This window comes from Lissotriton vulgaris, chromosome 2_1 (genome assembly GCF_964263255.1).
Source record: "Lissotriton vulgaris chromosome 2_1, aLisVul1.2, whole genome shotgun sequence".
In the NCBI taxonomy this organism is placed as follows: Eukaryota; Metazoa; Chordata; class Amphibia; order Caudata; family Salamandridae; genus Lissotriton; species Lissotriton vulgaris.
The window spans coordinates 637912350-637936922 of record NC_141687.1 but is presented as its reverse complement, the minus strand read 5'-3'; the positions used below and the strand labels follow the sequence as shown (position 1 = coordinate 637936922).

Sequence of the window (24573 nt, the reverse complement as noted above, 5' to 3'; positions counted from 1 at the left end):
AAATGATTATTTTCAATTTTGGAGGTGTAAAAATCAATACCATAGAAGGGAACCACAAATACTGATAATACCTATTTTAGTTACAAAACTAACGCTGCTTCATAAAAAGATTATACCAAATGAAGAGATTTTTTCATAATCATATTCGGCGATATGACCCCTCTAAGATGGCGCCTACAATGACAGGCTCACGTGATCACGCATCGCAGCGTGATCATGTGATCAGGAAATACGGCATTTTACACGTCCGATAGAACAAGCCGGCACTCGCACACGAGTTAACGTGTGAGGGACCGACGAGCGAGGAAGCGCTTAACAGGCAGGGAAGAGGTAGGAGACTATAGAATCATTGATTTAAAATAAACGAAGTGCGTAGCTCTTAAGGGGGCTTTCTTTAATACTTGTATTTTGAAATGGGGACCGGTATTGAGATGGGTTGTCCTTTACCCCTTTCTTACCCAGATTTGGAATACCGATAATCGGAGGAAACCTAAAAATAGATTTGGAATTTGGATTCCGATGATTTCTCCTCACGCCACGGGACCATGTGGCCTGGAATTATCGCCACATGAAAAGTATGTACTTTTTGGTACCTAGACTCTGTGAAGGCCAGTTTTTTAGCGTATGTAGATATGTTTTGTGAATATCAGGTTACCTGTTGGTATTTAAACTTTCCTTGCCTTTTTGCTTTTTGTATTCACAGAATATATAACTGAGAATACATACAGGCTAGTGAGTATCATTGCATAAAAAACACTTTAGCACCAGCCACTGTTATGGTGATGGCAAGTTTTGGAGATTAAGGTTTTCTTTTCACAGTTGTGTCACTGGGTGACGCAGCTGTGTGTTCTGATGAATTTGAAAGCACAGAGTTACACATATGGGTAACTCCTAACACATAACCAACCAGATTCTGCACGCACCTTCTGGGATAAATGTGAACTATAAATTGGGCATTGTAATATGTAGGAGCACTACGTCGAACGAATTTTCATGCAAAAAGTGTCGCACAAAATCAAATATTTTGTGCATGTAACGCTAATCTATTGACAATTACAAAATGAGGCACAAAAGAATCTCACTTGGACTTTGCCTTGGGAACACATGTATTCACCCAAGTCTGTGCTTTATACAATTTTTAATATTGAGTTCTTACACCATGTATATATGTGTTTTACCTAGCCGTAAACAAGTCGCATGTACTAAATTGCAAGAGGAGACAAAACACGTGTTGGTTTGGAAAACCGCAAACAAACTGACATCAGGAAGACTGATTAAAAAGAAAGAAAAAAAGCTTACTGAACTGTTCTACTGTGTTTTTGTGCTTTGACTGAACTCTGAAAAGAATGTTTATTTAATTTCACGTGTGCTTGGGTACATTTTTGCATCAACCATTCATTGAATTCCAGCTGAAGGTGATCACCGGACGGTGGCCCAAATCTTTATTTGCCACCCGGTAAATTTTGCTGAGGAACCGTTGTGAATGCAGTTGTGACTGGATAACAGCTTCTTTGGCTAGCAATGCGCTTACCTCTTGGTCCATGAGATCGCAGTTTCTGGTCGAAAAGGTGATAGGCCTCAGTTTCTGTCATTGCTTTGGCAAGCCGTAGAGTCAAATGTTGTATTCTGATGCAGTCTGGAGTATCCAGGCATTGTTCGCTATCTCCCATCATTTGTGACTGAAATTGGCAAACCTCCCCCCAATCTGCACCTCCTTGGAGAGCTAAGACTCACCTGAGAATCCTGCGGTGGGGTTACTCTCGGATCCCCTGAAGAATCCTCTGTTCCCTCTGCCTTTGTTGGACCCAGGAGAGGGCATGAAGCCTCCAAAGCTGCTGTGGTCATAGAGGACCCTGGTTATGGGAGCAGCCGCAGGAGCATCTTCTGCCATTCCCAACCCCACTGAAAAGCTTTTGACAGAATGTTTTTAATTGAGTTCTGTGTGTGCGTTGAGTTGAGTTCTGTGTCTTGTCCAGTGAAGCAAAAGTCGATGCATACTTCCTAAGCTCTTTAAGGAAAGGATCCCTGAACGTTCTTCCTTCAGCTCCTTATCTTAGAAGCTACCTTTGAGTAGTGGCGTTCTGTGGAAATCTGAGGCGGTTCTTCCCCCTTCAGGTTATGGTTTGCTTTAATCAGCTAGCAACACACTGATCCACCTTATCTGCAGCAGTCCTCTCTGAGGGCTTACGGTGAGAGAGGTCTTTGGGATCCAGCGTACCCAAGGTGTTTTATCTGGTTGAACTGGCCTCAGCTTTTGGACGCTTTGGGTCGGGCGCCGACCTTCAAGATTTCTCAACATTTTATCTGTCTTCCCAGCCCCTTGGGAAGTCAACCTTTTTAGAACCTTGATTTCCCCACAGGGCTTAGAAGGTCAGGAACCCAATCACGTTGGCACAGTGCTTCCATGGGATTCGTGGTCATGACCTGTATCAACTTAGGCCAACGTAGAAAGGCTTCTCAAAGCCTATCAAAGGCGTCTGTCACGGGGGGGGCTGCTCTTTCTTTCGTTTGGCATTTGACTTGGCAGCACTCTGGCCCTCCTGTTCCCGCGATTCATGAGTTCCAGGGAGGAAACCTAGTTCTTGCCTCCAACTGAGGGATTCAGGTTAGCTAGCGGCCAAGAGCAGTAATGGCTTCCTAAGAGCTGTAGGGCACTGGTGACCGCCCTCTGTACTGATGTGTCCACCACCCCACCTCTAATATAGTGTCCTCCCAGGGAGGAGTTCCTCTCCCTCCTCTAGGTCTTCCATGGCTCTTAATATGTTAGATGAATTATGAAAGAGCGTGTGGAGAACCCTACGCTACCTGTCGCACCATCTTACACAGTCTTAATATGTTAGGGCACAGGCTTCAGATTATACTTTTCAATATGCGGGGCTCAGGGTAAGCACTTAGGCAGTTGATATGAGACCAGTGGAGGAGGCGAGCCGAGGGACACGCACCTCTGAAATCCTTAGGGTAAATCAAGCTACAAACCTCCCGTTGTAAGGTTGTGTACAACAGCAATGACTCACTGACCCCAAATCATGAGGAGACACAATCATGGGTAAGAAGCCGCTTGCGCCGCTAGAATGGCTCATGCTTACCAATCTTCAAAAGGTAAGCGCCGCCTGCGGGGAGGGGACCCCTGCTATCTGCGCCATGTTACAGGGTCTGACCACACCACAGCCACCTGGTGCCAGGTGCCAGGTGTGCTGAAGGGGTACAAGAGGCGCAACACTGGCAAGCGGCTCTCTTCATACCGCAGAAAGAGATCGCAATGACGCAATAGCAATAAGCACAATTAGCAGTCTCAATTTAAACCGATATTAAGTTCATGTCAATTGATGGGGCTATACACCTAAATAGCCGCTGGAGCAGCGAAGAAAGAGGTGGAAGGAAGTCCGGCTGCACTGCATTGTTATCGGCTCATGACATGGTTTTGTTGAAACTCCCCTTGTCCATGGTGTTCAGGGAATGGTAATTCGTATTGTTGTTATTGCTTTAAAACTGCTGGAGAAATTACAGCGAAGTAAAAAAGCATAATCGGAGTCCCCGGCCTGACCTAGAATTATTCTATACATACTAGTTTGCTTTGTTTCATTCTTCTCAACCGTATGCCACCCTCTTAATGAAATCTGCATTGAGACTAGCGGGTGTCTTCACACACTGATGTACAGACAATCATACCCCGGGACACTGGTTACTGAGAAGGCAAATCCTTCCTTCTCCAATAGGCCACCCGGAGATGATATGCGGCCCAGCTGACTACTTTCAGAACAGTGATAATGTCCTTGGGAGCTTCTGCGTTAGGGCTGGTAGAACAGGTTGAGGCTTTTGTAGTGTGGGCCAAGGAGGCGGGCAAGGCACATTTGTGGGTGTGCGGCCACCTGGCGGACTTGAGGCATGACACCAAACTTAACATGGCCGAGGACCCCACAGGTTCATTCTGGGTTAGGGCAGCACTCAAGGGGTGGCCCCGGGAGGAGGTCAGATTAGCCGACAAGAGGGTAGGAATTGAATTTCCTGCATTGCAGCGAATGATAGACACTTTGCCGATAGTCACCAGTTCAGCATTTGAAGCCCAGCTTTTTTCCACAGCCTTCTGCTTGCCGTTCTTTGGCGCCTTTAGAGCAAGCGAGTTAGTGGCTAAATCCAAGTCAGATAGATCTGGGGCAGCTTTGGATATGCTGGATGTCTGTGCAAGAGACCCCCTGGTGCTTAGGGTTCGGAAATTCAAGACGGACCAGGCCGGGAGGGGCGCGACAATAGTATTACAGGCTTTGGAGGACCCCAGGTACTGCCCGGTTGTTACGGTCAGGGAATACTTGATGATCAGGCCACTTTTGGGAGGGCACTTCCCCATACATGCCGATGGGTCACCCCTGACCAGGTTCCAGTTGGAACGCGTAATGGGCGCAGCCCTGGCCAAAGCAGGTTTGTCTGGGGCAGGGCAAAAATTTTCTAGCCCCTCTTTTAGGATTGGAGCAGCCACGACGGCATTTAAAGCGGGGTTTGGTGAGGAAGGAGTCAAGAGGGTAGGAAGGTGGTCATCCTCTTGTTACCAGCGCTACATCCGCCCCTAGGAGGGTTTGCTGGGGTGTTTTGCTGTACAAAATGGCTATTAATCTGTATCATATGTATTATGACTGCTACGACTATCGGTGAACAAGTCGCTGTATATATGTGTCAATCACGTCTTTCAGTGAACGGTGTGTAGTGTGCTCGAATAAACATAGTGTGTTAACATAACGGTGTCTAGTCCCCCCTCCCCTTTTTTGTTGTTTGAACACTGTCTTGTCTTCTTTCCAGCTGACTGTTGCATGTGGGTGATGAGCCATTCCTATGTTCCCAGGTTGGAACAATGGGCAACATCCAAGAAATGGAGCTTGGCTTTCGCGAGGACACAGATCCTGTGGTTGGGTGTTCCTGGAATGAAATGGGGTCACCTGAAGTACAAGCTAGAACAATGCCTGGTGGGAAGGGGTGGTCCTCCTAATATCCTCATTATCCACCTGGGAGGGAATGATTTGGTCACGCTGGGGAGAAGGGCCCTGATTCAGGCCATGCAGAGGGATTTGTCAGCAGTAACCAACAAGCTGGGAGCCACTGAGCTATTTTGGTCAGAAATTGTCCCTCGCAAAGTTTGGAGGGGTGCTAGATCACTGGTTGCGATAGAGCAGTCCCGCAGGAGGGTCAACAGGTCCATGCAGAAGCTTATGGAAAAGAGGGGCCTGGGGTTCATTAGGCATGCACTCATAGAAGACAGAACCGAAGGGTATTATGAGCAAGATGGGGTGCACTTGTCCGGGTTGGGTATGGATGTTTCCTCCTAGACGTAAACGAGGCTCTGACAGCGGCAGGTTGCAAGTAGCATAATGGGTGGGTGGGCTCTGTCATCGACGGGGGCCTCCTCCAGAGCTGTGGTGGAGTACAGGGCGATCTGGAAGCAGACGGGTACAGTAAGGGTACCTCTATGGCAGAAGGGTACAGTAAGGGTACCTCTGCCTGGCACAGTAAGGGTGCCTGAGCCAAGGACCAGGAGCCGAAGGAGGTTCCGGGAAACCGCAACGGCGCCCCGTTAGTCCTTCAGGCGGTCGGGGGGCCTGAACAGATCGGAGGTGTGCCACACCGCTCCGCCCTGACAGGGGGGGCGGGAGTATAACGAAGATGGTAATGTGCTGCACCGTCAGAGCATCGACTCGCAAGATGGCTCCTTAGGCATGCGGTACAGCGAGGGGCTGCCTGCTTTGGATCGCCCGTAAGATGGCCCACCATAAACGTCATACCTGTGTTATATGAAATAAACCTGCAGCAGTTTCTTTTGGGTGGGAATTGAAATTGTGTATTGTACAAGCGGGCGGGAGCGAATGGCGGTGTGGGCACTATGAAATCTGCATTGAGACTAGCGGGTGTCTTCACACACTGATGTACAGACAATCATACCCCGGGACACTGGTTACTGAGAAGGCAAATCCTTCCTTCTCTAATAAAGCCGCACCGAAGTGTCTACTGCCCACGTTTGTTATCTCTAGCCGATATCCGTTCGATGTAGGGAAAGTCTGAGGACGGCTTATAGGAAGCAGCAAGCTGCGTCTTTGTTTCTAGTTCTGTCACTATTGAATTCGCTGCGGGTCGCTACACCCATCCTCTCTCCCGGGCTTCCTAATTCCGGATTCTCCTGAGTTTATGTAAAGCTGCAGTTTTGCCAATACTGCCTGCATAATATAGGGCGATGGTGCTGAGGGGGCGTGGAGTAAAGGCGGAGGTGTTTTTTGCTTGGCAGGTCGCCGTCTGGCAGTCAGCACTGGTGGGAATAATATCTGTACCAGGGAGAAACAAGCAGGTACGTGCAACCAGGAAACGATCCAAGCACTTCAGATTTAGAAGTACAGGTTTTCCGTTTTGAAGAGTGCCCTTCCCAATTGGCGGAGCAGCTTGGAATCCGTCCAATAGGAAGAGACTTTCATCTTTTTACCAAGGTTTGTAATTTGCTGCTACAATTCTAATGCTTCTTTTTCTATGTTGGACAGTAAATACCACACCCAAGTAGTGGCCAAGTGTAATAAATCTCGGGTACCGTGGCTGTATAGGTGTGTCCTTCCCACGCTGCTGGTATTCTCGGTGTATTTTCATGCTGCCGTTGCTCACTCAAGGGGTTGATGACACTTGTAGCACCTTGCCCAAACTTGCTGAATATTGGCAAGGGTGTGAAAAATACATTTGCGTGTGCCCTGCATCCAGTATGATTGCAACTCCAGTGAACAGTGTGTCTACTAAGTGCAGTCTTTTCAAAATAATTACGTTGTGTCATTAATGTAAGTATATTTTCGATAACTTAATTTGTTTATCTAATGCACTTTACTTTTACAGGTCACATAGATGTTTTTTCATCAGGCTTGTTTATGTTAGAGGAATTTGCTGCAGACGCTATCCAAGACAAGTTCGGAACATTCAAGTAAGTCGCAACCTCATTTAATAAATACATAATATAGGGGTCTTTTTCAGCCCTTTTCATTAATTGGTCTGTTCCAATAGTCACATTTTGCTTCCCCGTGCAAAAGCCTGGGGCGGTGGGTCAGCCCACTTTATCTATTGGCGCTCTTTCACTGCTTTTTTAGTGGCAGGTAATATTAGATAGCGCCACGTTTCCATAGGAAAGGCATTTTTTGGTTTGCTTATAACTTTGGTGCAGTTTGACGAATCTTCACAAAACTTAAAATAAAACAAGGATTTGCAATGCAATAGGTCTCACATTAGGAAAGTGTGAGCTATTGGTATTGTAAATGTGGTGGTGTCCCCGAGTGATGTGGTGGTGTCCCTGAGTAGTGCCCCTGAGTGATGTGGTGGTGCCCCTGAGTGATGTGGTGGTGCCCCTGGGTGATGTGGTGGTGCCCCTGGGTGATGTGGTGGTGCCCCCGAGTGATGCGGTGGTGCCCCCGAGTGATGTGGTGGTGCCCCCGAGTGATGTGGTGGTGCCCCCGAGTGATGTGGTGGTGTCCCCGAGTGATGTGATGGTGGCCCGAGTGATGTGGTGGTGTCCCTGAGTTGAAGGTTGGAGGGTGGAGTTGGAGGGTGGAGTTGGAGCTGGAAAGTTTGGGTGCTATTAGTTAAGCAGGGGTGGAGTAAAGGGGGTGGTGTCACAAAAGTGTTTTCCCATACATTTTTTTATAGGAAAACTGAACAACGATACTGCAAAAATGGCTGAAAGGTATTACATCAGATTTATCAACAAGGAGAATCTGGGTCCAAAAAGCTGACTTTTTGTGATTTATTGTAAATCAGTTCAGTTGTTTTTGAAAAATTTAAGTTCAGATTTTATCTTCCGACAGATCTAAAGATAAGATCTGATCGGCTTCCACCACATTAACAAAAATTTGATTTCAGCCATTTTAGGACCTAGGAACTCTTTCTCTTGTCCTGGAAAAAGAATAAATAAAATATATGGGGGAAGGGTAGGGATACCTTGCCCCCGCCAGGCCTGGTGGGGGGTCGCTGGGAACAAAAACAGAATTATTTTTTAGGGGGACTGCGAATCCGCAGTCCAGTAAAAAAAACAAAAAAAAAATAAACATGCTTTCGCCCTTTTAATGTATGACCCCCTGGGAAGGACGGGGGGGGGCAGGAGGGGCATGGCAAAATATTGTTTATGGTGGAGGAGACGTGCAGCCCCTCACCCGGGCACCCCCGTACCGGGTACCCTGCATTTGTACATGCAGCGCTAACAGTCGGCCTGGCATGCCCATAAAAACCCCATCCACCCTCCCTGCAAAGTGTGTAGCAAACAGAATGGCTACCCCAGCTTTCTTGGTTGGCCCAGATGAAAAGTACTGTCCGTCAAACCAGTGAGAATGTAACCGTCGCCAGTCTTTTTGAAGCAAATGGGTTTCTTGCAGAATGCACATATCGCACTTTGCGTCCTTGAGGATTGAGAGAACTGCTAGCCGCTTCGTTGGGGAGTTAAGACCTCTGACATTGAGGCTAAGCAGAGATACCATGATTAGCGATTATGCACAACATATACACTCAACCAGGTGCCACGCTATTCCATCCACCCCCCGGGTTAAAGAACTGGGTTGAGCAACATAAGGGAAGGAAAAGAGTAAATGATGGGAATTAGAGAGCAAAGAAGAACACATTAGAGTCAATAAATCAAACAACATCTCCCACCAGGGAGCTATTGACGCATCGAGTTTGGAGTCCATATCCCAGACAGGTGTTGCAGTTGAGTTGATCATCCTGATGAAGCTCTGGCGGAGGGAACCATCCAGCTGGGGTGTTTAGGTGTGAATCCAGACCGTCCCTCTGGCAGTCATCCAGGAATTTGACAAGAAGACCAGGAGGCCAGCGGGAACCAGGCCCCGAGGCTCTCAATGATCGTCAGTGGAAAGCCCAGGGTTCCCTTCCTGCTGTCGTTGGTGGAGTAGACGCGAGTGCTCCTCAAGGCTATCCGCTTCGGTAGGCTTATTAAACGCTTTCTGACTCTGGCTGGTAGAACGTCTCACCCTCCGTCCCTCAACAGAGAGCTCTCGAACTGGTGACTCAGAGGGCGTGGATTGTCAAAAGTCCGGTACGTCTGGCAGGTCGCGAGTGTCATCCAACGTGTGAATTATCCAGACTTCCTCCTTCCATACGAACTGAAGGCGAAAAGGGTGACCTCATTTGTATAGATTTTCCCGTGCTTGAAGGAAGTCAGTTAGTGGCTTGAGGGCCGTACGATGCTGCAGCCTGGTCGGGGTTCGGTCCTGATAAAGCCAAACTTTAAAGCCTTCAAATTCGATGGTTGTCAGCTCTCTCTCCGCGATCATTATGGCTTCTTTCTGCCTATAATAGTGTAGACAGGTGAGTATGTCCTGGGGTTGGCCAGGGGGGCTGGCCGGTCTCCCGGCCTGGTGTGCGCGGTCCAGGACAATCTCCTGGTCATGTATGGAGGGCGTCACATGTTTGAAGAGACTGATCATGAACCCCTCCAGGTCACTCAAGATGGCCTAGGCCGGCACGCACTTAATTCGTATGTTGGAGCATCGGGACCTATTTTCCAAATCTTTGACTTGGTAGCGCAACTCTGAGTTCTGATCCCGTACTTCCAGTAGCTCCCAGCGGTGACCCTCCAGTTACTCCTCCTGGGCATGTTGGTTTTGCTCCATTGATGCCAATCTTTGGTCAATGGCGACGACATCCTGTCTGATGCCTTTGATGTCTGGCGTAATGTCTCGCTTAAGCTCTGCAAAGTCATCGCGAAGGGAGCTAAACAGCTGCTCCGTGAATGCTTTACTGATTGGGGAATCCTCCTTGCTGCCATCTGACATCGAGCTTTGTCCAAGGGCGTCCCGTGTTCCTCAGCCTCCTGTGGCGTGCCCTTTTCGAGTTTGATCAGGCAAACATGTCTTTTACTGTAGGGTCTTCCTTTGATTGTTGGTGGGTAGACATCCCGGCCAAGGATTGGTTCACCAGCCGTGTGTCAAGTGGTACACCACAGCTGTGTGTGTCTCCTCTTAAAGACCGCCAAATATACTTACTTGGAGCGGCGGAGCAGTCGGCCCTCGGCTGGCCGGTCACAGTCCCCAAGCCCGCATTCGGCAACAAGGAGGAGGACGGTGCCTAGGTTAGGCCAGTTAGAGAGTAAAGTTGATCGGGGTGGGCCCGTCCACCACCAGTGGACCACAGAAGGCTGCTGTCCAGTGCCCTCGCCTCAGATTCTGGCCTTTTGACCCATGAGGGGGATCATTGCGGGCCCCCAGGCCCGATCCCACCACACCCCAGATGTTCCAGCACCCCGGGCTCACTGTTGAATGAGAGGGGGAAGGGGGCCAAGACGCACCTCCAAGTCCGGCAGCGGTCCACCTGGAAGGTGCCCTGTTGGTTGCTGAGATAGGACGGGCTGGTCCGCTAGAATTGGACACCAGCAGGCCACATGACAAGCACAAAACCTTTTTCAGGGACGTTTTGGCCTGCCTGATTTCCACCCCAGATAGGGAGATGTTGGTGGGGGGCGACTTCAATATTGTAATGGATGACCAGAGAGGCAGATCTATCCTCTGAGCAGGCCAAGACAGGGGACTCAATCCAGATACTAGGGGTTGGCTGGACGAAGCAGGGCTAACCGACATTTAGCGCCACACACACCCCATGGAAGTAAACTACACATTTTTCTCAGCGGCTCACTAAACATGCACATGCATTGATTACTTCCTCACAACCTCAGGGATAACGAGGGACACAACAGCTGCGGACATAGGAGTAGCCACTCTTTCTGACGACTCCCCCATTAGTCTGTTCTTCCGCCCTAGAGCGCATTCAACAATACACCATTGCTGGCACCTTAATACAAAACTTCTCGCATATGACAAAGTACGAACGGCCACCCTAGGAGCATTGATCTCCTGGAGTTCAACAATACTCCTGAGATGGACATAGCCACACTGTGGGAGACCTTAAAGGTGGTCCTTCGAGGCCACTTTGTAGGAATTGCGACGGGTATAACGGGGCGGCGGGATAAGCGCCACCGCCTAGAAGCTCAAATTAAGTAGCTGTAGACAGCACATGCACAGTCGGGCTGTGGCGGTCCGTCTCCAACTGACAGCTATCCAAAAACAGTTGCACGCCTTGGACATGGGCGGGGCAGAGTAGGCTTTGCTATGTCTGCGCCGGAAATTCTATGCTGGGGCAATAAGGTGGGACATATGTTAACACACCGCCTCCGGGCACAGGTCATGGAACGTCAGATATCGGAAATTCAAGGGGCGGATGTCTCCACCTGCAGTACAGACAAGTGTATCGCGAACGCCTTTGGAGCATTTTATAGGGCTCCTTACACCGCTGAACTCTTACAGGATGAAGACATGGTGACATACCTGGCCCCAGGTTTACACTCCAGATGCGGGGGCGCCCGTGTACACTGCCCTGGAAACGGACATTACTATACAGGAGGTACTCACTGCGATACATAAGCTGCAACGGCACAAAGCGCAGGGCCCATCAGCTACGGAGGGGAATTTTTACAAAACATTTGCTCCCACCTGGCCCTGATTCTCAGGCGCTTGTTTAACTCCATTGATAAATGAGGAGCACTGCCAGACTCAATGTGACTGGCTACCATGACAGTGATTCCTAGCAAGGCAAAGACCCCAAAAGCTGCACCTCCTACCCCCGATCTCCCTGTTAAACGTGGATGCAAAGATCTTTAGTAGTATACTGGCCTATAGGTTGGTACCCTACGTGCAGGGTCTGGTCGATCCCGACCAGGTTCGTCCCAGAGCGAGGACGCAGCAACAACATGAAGAGGCTTTGTCACTTATTGGACAAAACACATTACTCCCGGATCCCAGCGCTTGTACTAACGATCGATGCAGAGAAAGTATTCGATCGATTGCACTGGCCGTATCTATATTACAGTGCGATGGCACACGTGGGAATTAGACCAGGATTCCGCAGCTGGGTGCAATCCTGTTACACAGCCCCTCGCTAGCATCTGTGTAAATGGTGTACAGTCGCCCACCTTTCCAATAGGGCGAGGGACTAGACAGTGATGTCCCTTGTCGCCTCTCCTTTTTGCTCTCTATATGGAGTCGCTGATGGAACGAATAAGGGCTAACACGAAGGTGACCAGGATCCAAATGGGAGGGAGAGAGCACAAGATCATGTTATATGCAAAAGATGTGCTCATGACCCTCACAGATCCGTCTAACTCTCTGCCAGCTTACTTGACAGAGCTTTCGGAGTTTGGGCGGGCATCAGGCTTCAAAATTAATCCACAGAAATTTTTGATCCTGGACCTGTCCCCCCAGGAGCCTGAAAGAACCCAGCTTCTCAATTGGTTTACGTTTCAATGGGCAGAGGATGGGGTCCCATACCTAGGACTACAGATATTTCCCACGCTCCAGGCCCCCACGGAGCATAATTATGGGAGCCTACTAGCTATGACTAGATCGGACCTCACTAAAAGGAAGTCACAAGTTTGACGCAGACAAAGTCATGGTTTTCGCCTTATTATAAACATGCTGCCCCCACAGATACGGCAAGATGGCAATATCTGGCAGTGGCACACTGGGTGACCTCTCCATGGATCCAACCACACACTAGTAGACCCTTACTGCCCTTGAAGAAGTGGATCCTTACACTTTACAAATATAAGAAATTGCTTTCTGATATTTATGTATTTCTAACACAGCCTATACATCCCCCGCCCTCTCCCGCAAGAGCTAGATTGGAGAGAGTGCAAGCTCCCCTTTTTAGACAAAGAGTGGAATGACATTTTATATCGAGCACAAGCGTCCACCCTCAACATCACCAGTAAGGAAATGCTCCTCAAAATAGCACACTTCTGATACCCCACTCCTGCCAGAGTACCCATGTGGGGCTCCGGGGGAGGGGGCGGGGGGGGGGGGATGGGCTGTGCTGGCGGCAATGCGGCCAACAAGGCACACAAACACCTCTAATGGCAGTGCCCCAGGATGAAATCATTCTGGTCAAGTGTCTTGGATGCCGTCAAGTCAATGTTCAATACGGATATACCCAAATTTCCAAGCTACATACTACTGGGATTGCCTAACCCACTCACCTACACATTGTAATGGCCTTGGGGCAAGGCTATCACTCTCACATTGGGGGCAGCAAAGTAACTTCTTTTAGCTAGATGGGAGACGGACAAGATCCCCGCTACATAAAGAATGGGAAATTCTGTGAATGGAGAACCTGACTGCCGTTACCACACAACAACTCCCCGAGTTCGACAAGATGTGGCAGCCTTGACTACAGTATTTGTCAGACGAGTTTTGTGAGTTATCCTGCCCCCAGTACCTGCGGATCTTGCGAATGACAGCCACCAAACATACAGCACAACACTAGACTGCAACCACCTTTGCAGACATCTTTGCACTAGAGTGGCAGCGCGCCTCACTCCCCCCCACCCATCCTTTGCCCGCCTTCTCTCTAACTATATCTGTCTATAACTCTGTGCCTCCTACTTTGTTCGCTACCTACTAAGTAACCTTATGCTGTATTGTTTTTTATAATGTATAAAAACAATTACAAATATTTAAACCATAAAAAGAAAAAACAATATGTTTCTGAGTCTTTCTTTTAACATTTAGCCCACAACATGCAATCAGAAAAAAATCACAAGGGATCTATGCACGCCAGCTGAAAAGCCTAGAACTCCAGCATGGAAAATATGGTAAGTTCTCCTTGGGGGGATGAAATTAATGGCCCAGGAGACTTGCAGTATTTTTTTTAATGTTGTTGGAGGGCTGCTACACTCCTCGCATACCTCACAACATAAAACAAATACTTAGTGGTGTTCCTGCTCCTTGTAGAGACACCACCAAGCTAAAAAAACAGAAATGTAAAAAGTCCTCGTAGGGCATGATGGGCTGCTCCTTCATGCAGCGGTGAATAATAAATGAGCGACTCCTGCTGCTTATGTATTATTCTTTTTTCACACTTTATGTGTGTTCCACTGCCCGCCCCTGTGGCCCCAGCCAACCCACATTGTGTGTACCAGCCGTTGCTGCCAGCCGGCTCTCCAGACGGTCACTCCCATCCAGGTCCCTCCGCCACAGACTGGATTTTAGCCACTTCAGATTTAGCCCTTCTTGGTAGCTGTTCTCAATACAGTTACCAGCAGAACCTACCCCAGCATACATAGGGTATAGGCATTCCAGCAGCGACTGCTTTTATTTCAAGAAGATTGTCAACTCACAATCAGAACAGTAATGTGCCTCCTAGGGATGATGGCCTTATTGTAGCCCAGTACTATGAAGGCCATAGTACCCCACACCAGAAGTCTGAAATAAAAGTTAAAAATTCTAATGAGGGAAAGGAAGGTCTCATGGGAGAAAAATCAGATTTAAAAAAAAGTATGATCTTCTATCCAGGTTAATTGTTCCTCGAAGCCAACAGTAACAAGCATTTGCAATAGGTCTGGCAATTGTGAGATTTTTAGCTATTGGCATTGTAAATGACAATGCCTTTGATATATGTATTTAAAAAATCTGCAATACCAATAGGTCAAAGTTTTAAAAATGCGAGACCTATTACATTCCAAATGCTTGTTGTTTACAAGCGCCCCATGCGACCATTTCACGTTAAAAGAGACCTCTCCCCTTTCTTTAGACAAGCCATGGCATTAATAGTAAAGAAAAAAAAACATGGGGCCGCATTCAGAGCAGCAATAAACCAAAGATGTGGCCGCCACTGTGGCGGGCAGTGCAATAAAAAAAATGGCATAATATAAAAGTGTGCAGCGTGCTGTGATATTGTGGGTGGAATAGGGGTTAGATCATTAAAAAAAGTAGTGCTTAAAGTTTAGATGAAGCAGACAGTGTAACAACACAAGTAAAGTAAGCGCTGCCTCAGGTGGCTTCATGCGGGGCTCATCAGCACGCAATTTTGTGAACCCGACTTAATTTTCATCATCAGACTTTAACGAAAGCAAAAGAGAAAGGCAGAACGGGGGTACAGGATGGTGAAAGCCAAAGACGAGAAACAGTTATGACAGCAGGATGTAGGGATTAAACTGAAGCTGCAGTAGTGAGGTAAAAGAGTAGGTGGTGAAGAATGGTGAGTTCATGGGCATGAGGTTAAAAGACGACTAGACGGTCTTGGTATTCGACAAACCTCCACACTCGAGAGAGCCGGACTCAGGCTTCTGAGAGAAAATGTTGGCCCCGGTACTCATGATTTCACAAATTAAGCGCTGCACATGAACATACACGTCCCAGCATTCAGTATGCTGCAGACTTGAAACCAGGACTGTCTGGCTGAAGTTGTAAACTGCATAGGACCATTTGTCAGTCTGTACCTTATCAGCTGCGACTAGTTACCGCTGGTAAGGATGAGTTCGATAAATATTCAGAGTAACCAAATGGGGTTACGAGCCTACACCCAAAAGCAGTAATTGGAATTGCATGCTTTATGTACACGTGGAGGTTGCAGTCCTTGTTATTGGTTGTTCATAAGGACAGAATGTGCCAGTGAGACGTATAGGACAAGCTGTGCCAAGGATTAAAGGCTCCGCAACATGCAATATTAATGCAGAAACAATGGGCCTGGAGAACCGGTACTCCTTTTGCTCTCGTCACGGGTGATGAGGAAAAGCTCTGTTCGCAAACAGCCGCTGTGGCCTACCTGCACAACTGTGCTGCTCCCCGCCTCAGGTCACACAAATTCCCCCGACGTTACTCAGGCAGCCCCTCAGGCCTCCACTGGCGCGAGTCACAACCTTGTGTTTCACGTGAATCGGAGATCAGCACGCTTCCTGCTGGAAAGAGTGAGAGATGAGATTTCAGCCAGCCCTAGGAGTGCAAAGCTTCCTGTTTCTCAACAGACTTGCTATATAAAACAAGTATTACTAAGGCTGTATTAAATAAATAAATGGCCACAGGTTTGCCGATCGATGCTGTTTGGGAGGTGGGAGGGGACGTTCATTATTTAGTATGTAATGTGAAAAACAAAAGTGAGAAGGAACGAGACGAAGAGGAAGAAATCGAGAGGGGGAGGGGCAGCGCAGGAGAAGTGAACATTGACTTGTTTAAATACTGGAGTGAAAACAAAAGTGGCGCTATCGTGTTTGGTTGTGAATAAAACCAATCTGATCAGTTTCTGTCTTTCTAACCTTATTTTTTTCTTCGATCAAGGGCACGCTTCCGAGATCCTGCATGAATTTTTATTTTTTTTGCTTCGGTGGGCATTGTTTTATCTACTTTCTCCGGTAGACGAGCCTCTGCGCTTACATCGAAGGTCTCCTGGATCTTGAGCCTTAGACCCTCGATCTTGGTGACACAACCTCCTTTGTATGTGTGATAAACGTGTTCGCGAAGGGATGCCAGCCCGCTTCGCCGCCTCTTACAGCTGGGAAGCCATGGCTGAGCTGTAGGGAGTGTTCATTAGGTGCTGCTTACTTCGCTAGTAATAAAACAGCGAGCGCACCTCCGGCCAGCGTGCATGTCTGGACAAAGGGATGCCAGCCCGCTACGCCGCCTCTTACAGCCAGGAAGCCATGGCTGAGCTACAGGGAGTGCTTATTAACTTCACTAATAATAAAACAGTGAGCGCACCTCGGGCCAGCGTGCGTGTTTGGACACCGATGTGGGAAGCAGCGCCGCTGCTGAGCAGTGTGCGGCTGAATGAAACAAAATAGTACTCACTGCCTACATATCGAGGACCGTGTAACGCCGCACGCAAACAATCCAGTCCAGATGGGACGTTCTAAAAGGAGACAGGGCGGTAACAAAGAAGCCTCATTTTCAATCGGAGGCCAGCGTTTAGCATAAATGAGGACGCCAGCCAATTAAAATGATGGGCGGGGCTTCAACTCCACTTCAGAAATCTTATCGGTTACAAGTCTCACAGCGCGAGAAGCGCATGCGCTCTCCAACGCTAGGCGAGACCTAGAAAGCACCAATTGTATTATTTTAGGGGCAGGTTTCTTGGCCCCTAAAGCACCCTGCAGTCCATAACACACAAAACAACCATGCAGACCATAACTAGCAAACAAAATGTAACACTCATTTCCTCACTCTTGATCTAAGAGATGCAATTACTGTCATAAACAAACTTATAGGTCAGGTTATATGTCCATTTACCATTACCTCTAGCAATGAGACAACTATGCGCATTGTATTATGTATTAGTTAGAGTATGTGTTATTAGTTAATGATTTTTTGATTTTAGGAGTTACCTATTGTGAGGTCATAAGTATTACATTTAGAGTGCGAGCTTAAGTTTGCAGGCTGTTGTTGAATGAAAAACTCACAAAAGGTGATGCATTACAGTTTTCTTTTTGGTCTTAGTTGGGCACCATAACTGTATTTTAACTGCAGTTTTTCAGTGATTTCCTCATTTTCTTATGATGTACTACATCCAACTTGTTCCATTTTCCTCTGCACACAGCCTGTAGCTGTGTGCAGAAGAGGTTGAGTTTGGCCAGGCCCGAGGCTAAGCCATCATGGGTGCCCAACTCTCACTTCCTTTGCATTGGCTGCAAGGTTTGGTGACGGGCAGGCTAAGCGGCCATCCCAGGAGACGGAAGACCCCTATTACGCAGAGCCTTCTCCTTTTCACCGCCACTTTGCACTGTGCCTCCTGGCGCACTGCTTTATGGGGGATGAAGTCTACTTTACTCCTGAGACCCTCAAGAGGCAAGGGGACGTCATCGCCCCACCAGCAGTACGCCGAGAGGCGCGTCTGCAGAGTGGTGGTAAAAGAAGCTTCACCTCAAACCACCTTGCATGTCTCTCGCTGTGTGGGGCTTACTGGAGGTCACAGGTGGGCTACCTGGCCCCTAAAGACCCACAGCAGCGAAGGACACTTCATCCTCCAACCAAGAACGCGCCAGGAGGTGTGTTTGCAGAATAGTGAAGAAAGGGGGTGAGGCCTCGCCGAGTTGCCAGTTCAGTTTTTTGTATTTTCTTTATTTTAGGGAGGGGGCTGTATGGCCTGCCTTTCCTTTCCCCGTTTGGGCCCCTGGGACCTCATCCCTCGAGACTGACACATTAAAAAAGACAATTCTAAGTAATAAAACAGAAGGGGGGCTCAGTGTCCCCTGATCATAGCCGATTTCGGCCCTGGGGATCCCATCCCCCGGGTCCTGCCGTCTATTTTTTATAAAAAATATGGAGGGGGTCGCTCAGCCCCCCCTCCTGAGGCCAATATAACCCCGGGGACTCCATCCCCGGAGCATGGCCACATCCTTTATTTATTTATTTATTTTTAAATGGGTACCTACCCAGGCCATTTTCATCCCCCGGGTCCTGCCGTCTATTTTTTATAAAAAATATGGAGGGGGTCGCTCAGCCCCCCCTCCTGAGGCCAATATAACCCCGGGGACTCCATCCCCGGAGCATGGCCACATCCTTTATTTATTTATTTATTTTTAAATGGGTACCTACCCAGGTCATTTTCAGCCCCGGGTACCCCATCACCGGGGCATGGCAACTCCCTTGGGGACCACAGGGGAAGTTCTAAGGCCCCTGTGGTCCCTGCCAGCTCCTCGCCTCCTGCAAGAGCCGGCATTAATTTCGGGCAGAGGGAGCTACTAAAATGCAGCTCCCTCTCTCCAAAAGCAATTCTGCTTTGTTTCATGGAAGCGAGAGCATCTTTTCTGCTATCGCTTCCATGAAGCGAAGCAGAGTTTGCTATGGGTGGCGGTCCCAGGGCCATTTATGGCTCCTACATGATTAAAGCCCTGGGAGGTGGTGGGTTCAGTTCAGTTTTTTGTATTTTCTTTATTTTAGGGAGGGGGCTGTATGGCCTGCCTTTCCTTTCCCCGTTTGGGCCCCTGGGACCTCATCCCTCGAGACTGACACATTAAAAAAGACAATTCTAAGTAATAAAACAGAAGGGGGGCTCAGTGTCCCCTGATCATAGCCGATTTCGGCCCTGGGGGTTCCCATCCCCCGGGTCCTGCCGTCTATTTTTTATAAAAAATATGGAGGGGGTCGCTCAGCCCCCCCTCCTGAGGCCAATATAACCCCGGGGACTCCATCCCCGGAGCATGGCCACATCCTTTATTTATTTATTTATTTTTAAATGGGTACCTACCCAGGCCATTTTCATCCCCCGGGTCCTGCCGTCTATTTTTTATAAAAAATATGGAGGGGGTCGCTCAGCCCCCCCTCCTGAGGCCAATATAACCCCGGGGACTCCATCCCCGGAGCATGGCCACATCCTTTATTTATTTATTTATTTTTAAATGGGTACCTACCCAGGTCATTTTCAGCCCCGGGTACCCCATCACCGGGGCATGGCAACTCCCTTGGGGACCACAGGGGAAGTTCTAAGGCCCCTGTGGTCCCTGCCAGCTCCTCGCCTCCTGCAAGAGCCGGCATTAATTTCGGGCAGAGGGAGCTACTAAAATGCAGCTCCCTCTCTCCAAAAGCAATTCTGCTTTGTTTCATGGAAGCGAGAGCATCTTTTCTGCTATCGCTTCCATGAAGCGAAGCAGAGTTTGCTATGGGTGGCGGTCCCAGGGCCATTTATGGCTCCTACATGATTAAAGCCCTGGGAGGTGGTGGGCTCCAGGGCTGTGTGGGGGGCTTAAGTCCCCCCACACGTTATTTTTCAATATAGCCCCGGGAAGATGGCGTCCCCGGGACTCCGTGGGGGGACTGAAGCCCCCCACACATCTTTCATTTAGCACTGGGGACGTGGAAGTCCTCGGGCTGGGGGGTGTGGCGTGTGACCGCCCCGCATTTAACAAAATTAGTCCTGGGGAGCTAGCGGTCCGTAGGGCTGCGTGGGGCGGTGGAGCAGAAGCCCACACCTTTATTTTAAAATTAAAGCCCCAGGGAGGAGGCGGTGTCCTGGAATGTGGGGGCCCATTCATGTTTTTTCTCATTGCCCCAGGACCTGGCTCACTTGGGGGCTTCAGGGAAACAAAATGCTGGAGCCGGCGCTTCATTTTGTTTTTTAAAATTTTTGCCTGGACCCCCTGAGCAGGCCTAGGGGGTCAGGGTGTTTCTACCCTACCCCCTTTTCTTGTTTTTTTCTTGTTTGTTTACCTTTTTTATTGTGACTCGGTTTAACTGAGTCACAAGATGGCTGCCAACACTTCCTGGTTTGAAGTGTTTGCAGCCAATCGGATAGCAGACTTGAGATCGGGAGGGTTCGCAGACCCTCCATACCCATATTTGGATATCTGAGAAATGTTTACATTTCTCAGGAACTACTGAACGGATCTACACCATTTAACAAAAAGAGTAATTTCTGTAATTTCTGACTCACGAGCTACCTTTTTGCCAAATTTGGTGTAATTCCGTTCAGCAGTTCGGGCTGTAGCAGTGTCTAAAGTTTCCTATGGAAATTAACATTAAGAAAACACGTTTGGGACCCCCACTTCTTCTCAGCACCCGCTTGACGAATCACCCCGAAACTTTCAAAACAGCAGCTGACCTGACTGCCCCATTAGTTTTGAAAATGTCGCAAAGATTTTTCAATTGACGCCAAAGGAATTATTAGCAAAAAAAAAACAATTTTTTAATAGAAACAAGGTTCTAACTATAACTACCTCCTACTAGCAACCACCAGTAGGATATATATATATATTCCTCCTCAGCTTGCTCTGCGCTCGCAGACACCGCCTCCACGCCAGCAAAGAATGAGGACCGGACCAGCAAAGTCAGCAAGATGGTAATTTATTGATTAAAACAGAACCAGCGACGCGTTTCGGGCGGAAAGCCCTTGATCACGCTGCAACATGTTTAGAATCGTTATGCTATTTTATAAATGTATGCAGTGATGTTAACGCCGCCCCCTGGTGGTGTCCACCATGATCACGTGACATATAGTAAACAGTGAAAACGCACTATCGCTGATACATTGTTGCCATTGCTGACTAGTATACAGAAAGTATATATATATATTACCTACTGGCGGTCGCCAGTAGGTATATATAGTTAGGATTGTTTTCCATAGGAAATCCCCAACATTCTATTGGAAATAACTTTGGCGCTGGTTGATGATTCTTCGCAAATTTCTCAAAGAAGATGGCTCGCTCCGCTCCGCTCCTTCCCTGAAAGTTTGGGCGGGATTCGTCAAGTGGGGGCTGAGAAAAAAGGGAGGGTCCCAAAACGTGTTTTCCCCATGTTAATTTCCATAGGACCTTTAGACTCAGCTACAGCCCGAACGGCTGAACAGAATTATTTGAAATTTGGCAAAATGGAAGAGACTGGTTCGCAGATTACGCTTTTTTTTTAAATGATGTAAATCCGTCCAGTATTTGCTGAGAAAATTGCCTTTAAAATCAATTATATATCTATAAGCGCGCACGCATGCGCGCACTGTCCCCGCCTGCCTGCCTGAAATGGGGCCGCCGCGCTGCCCGCGGTGACCCGGAAGTGCTGGGGCCGGCCGGCCAATCCCAGCGCGGCCGGCTGGAAATGCCCGCCCCCGCCGCGAGGGGGAAGAAGGAAGATGGCGGCTGACTTTGCAGGGCTCCCGTGATGGGAGGGAGCCCTGCCACCTGTAAGAGAAGCGTCATCTGCCCAGCTCGTTTTGGTCCCCACCTGCCTGCCTAAAATCGGGCCGCCGCGCTGTCCGCGGTGACCCGGAAGTGCTGGGGCCGGCCGGCGAATCCCAGCGCGGCCGGCCGGCAATGCCCGCCCCCACCCTTCATCATGACTCGGCTCGGTCAGCACGTCATGTCAGCCCAGGGAGGTCCGGTGCCTGCCGCGGAGGGAGCCCTGGCCGCCTCCCTCTGGTGCTGTAAGTGGAGCGCGGTCACAGCACTTTCCCTCAAAATGAGGGAGGAGACAGGCAGAGACCGCGCGGGAGGCAAGAGCCTGCCGGCGGGCTTTCTGTCCTTTTCTTCAGCTGCCTGCGCACCGAGAGAGGACGGGCCGTTGGCCGGCTCAGTCCCTGGCTACCCCCGCGCTACTACCACAGTGTGGCTACATTCCATACCCCAGCGAACGTTGAGGTACTGCTCGTTATTCTCTGTACCTGAGGTGAGCAAGGGCAAGCAAACTGCAGTTTTTTTAAAAAGATTATGTAGCCCACTACAATAACTGACCACTAAAATTTACAGAAACATTCTTTTGTTTACAGTGGCACAGCACACACTATAAATGACTGGTGCAGACACGAGTCCTCGTTTTGTATAACAGTACGAACAGTTTAGAACAGGACTAGGTGCTTCAGTTTCTGGTGCTTTGCTTTCCAGCAGTTTTAACATCTTCTTAGTATGTCTTGTTGCTCAAATGGGTTTAACTGCTCATATTTATATGTTTTCCTGTTTTTCATTGCTTGATTTTGGTTGCGACAAAGTGTCCCTCATATTTGTTGAAATGTCACTCATAATTACGGTGAATTTATGAAAATGCCACACACAGCAATCTGAAACCTTGCCAGCTATGGTTTTCAGCCACTACTGTGCTTAAATAACCATCATGCATTCACCAGCCATCCATCCATGTTCCAGCCAACAATCATGCATCCATCCAACACCCACCCACCCTCCCACCCACCATTCATGCACCACATCCATCCACCCACCCATCCATCCATCCTGCATCCATCCATCATTCATGCATCCATTCACCCATCTATCATGCGTGCATCCATCCATGCATCCACCCAACAATCATTCATCCATCATGCATCCAACCATCGTTCATGCATCAAAAATCGGATCCCTAGGGCTGCTCAGGTGGTCCCACAAGGATAGTAACATATTTAAACGTTATCCGCTAATAGAATTAGCATTTTCAAAACCTTGCAAATTCACTGAAAAAACCATAGGTTTCTGCCCTTACATATCTATATATTAGCATTTAAAAAAACCAATGAAATTCACTGATAAAACCATAGGTTATACACTATATATAGTTAGGAATTAGCCTTTAAAAAACCAATGAAATTCACTAAAAAAAACATAGGTTTTAGGCCTTATATAGTTAGGAATTAACATATAAAAAACCATTGAAATTCCTCCTATATAGTTAGCTGGACATTTTATTGATATAAAACCAATGAAATTCGACATATAGTTAGGTGCATTAACTATATATTTCGCGCATCCGCAATCCAATGCTGATGATGTCACATATTACATCATTCATGACATCACTGATGACATCACTGATGACAGCTCATTTAACATCAATAATTACACCACTAATGATATACTTCATGTGATAATACAATGCACCTTACACTCTAATACACCTAGTGTAAAATACAGAGTATTATTTTTGAAACTATTGACACACCAATACCATTTACTACATACCCACTAACTGATTCCTACGTCTACATGCACATTCATTCATTCACCCATAAGGTCATTCGTACATACTGTCACTCATCATTGCAACACTATCATATGCAGTCATACACCTATGCAGACACTCACACACTGCCACTCATCCATGGAGTTACTCACACACCTACTCAGTCCTGTAAAGAATCAATCACACTTTGATTTCTTCATCTATACAGTTAAACACAGAACGGATTACATTTTCACAGATATACAAACACATACTCACTTATACAATCAAATCCTTCATCCATACTCTTATACTCTTATACATCCTCTCATTCTTCAATATGTAAAACATATTTAAACTTTACAAAAACACACAGACACTGGATGATGTCATCAGTGATGTCATCAGTGATGTCACTGACCATGTCATGAATGATGTAATATGTGACATCATCAGCATTGGATTGCGGATGCGCGAAATATATAGTTAATGCACCTAACTATATGTCGAACTTCATTGGTTTTATATCAATAAAATGTCCAGCTAACTATATAGGAGGAATTTCAATGTTTTTTTTATATGTTAATTCCTAACTATATAAGGCCTAAAACCTATGGTTTGTTTTTTTAGTGAATTTCATTGGTTTTTTAAAGGCTAATTCCTAACTATATATAGTGTATAACCTATGGTTTTTTCAGTGAATATATATATATACATATACATATATATATATAAATATATATATATATATATATATATATATATATATATATATATATATATTAAATAAAGCGTGAAGGCGTGCTGAATTTCAGAGCTGGGGAGCAGAGCACTGTCGAGTGATTTCCTAATGCTCAGGGCATTTTGTTGAATTATTGCAAACGGCGGCCCGGAATCAGGCCGGACGCGTTTCGTGCTCATTGCACTCTTCAGCGGCACATAACTGAAGCACACACTACAAGGCCCAAAAACCAACACGGACTCATTTGAGTCGCCCATTGGAGGGCTCATATTTTTAAGTGGGAGGTGTGGCCTCCATGCCAAAATGACTGAAGAATGCAATAAGCAGGAAACGCGTCCGACGTGAATAGACAGGCATGCTGTAAACTGGATCCGCCCGCCGATCCGGCTTTTACCTCATGAAGGTTGCTTCAGTGAATGTCAGAGTGCATCTCCAACAGGTGGGAACCTTGGAGCTTTGATTTATACGCGGCCTCCTAGACGCGGGAGATTCACTACCCGGAAATTTGGGGCCACGGAGCTCGGAATCACAGAGTCTCAATGTGGAGGCAGCCATGGAGGATTGACAAGCCGGATGTGTGAGTGGAGGCCCATTGGTAGGCTTGAAACATCTCAGACAGCGGCACATAACTGAAGCACACACTAC

The 24573-nt window shown here is 47.8% G+C and overlaps 1 protein-coding gene across 1 annotated transcript in view; it reads left to right on the top strand.

The window, feature by feature from the left end:
* ICE2 (interactor of little elongation complex ELL subunit 2) overlaps nt 1-24573 on the top strand; it is an 823034-nt gene that overhangs the window by 747598 nt on the left and 50863 nt on the right. Inside the window, exon 12 of the mRNA XM_086955805.1 lies at nt 6853-6937. Within this exon, the coding sequence (XP_086811931.1) occupies nt 6853-6937 (85 nt within the window). The remainder of the gene's footprint in view (nt 1-6852; nt 6938-24573) is intronic.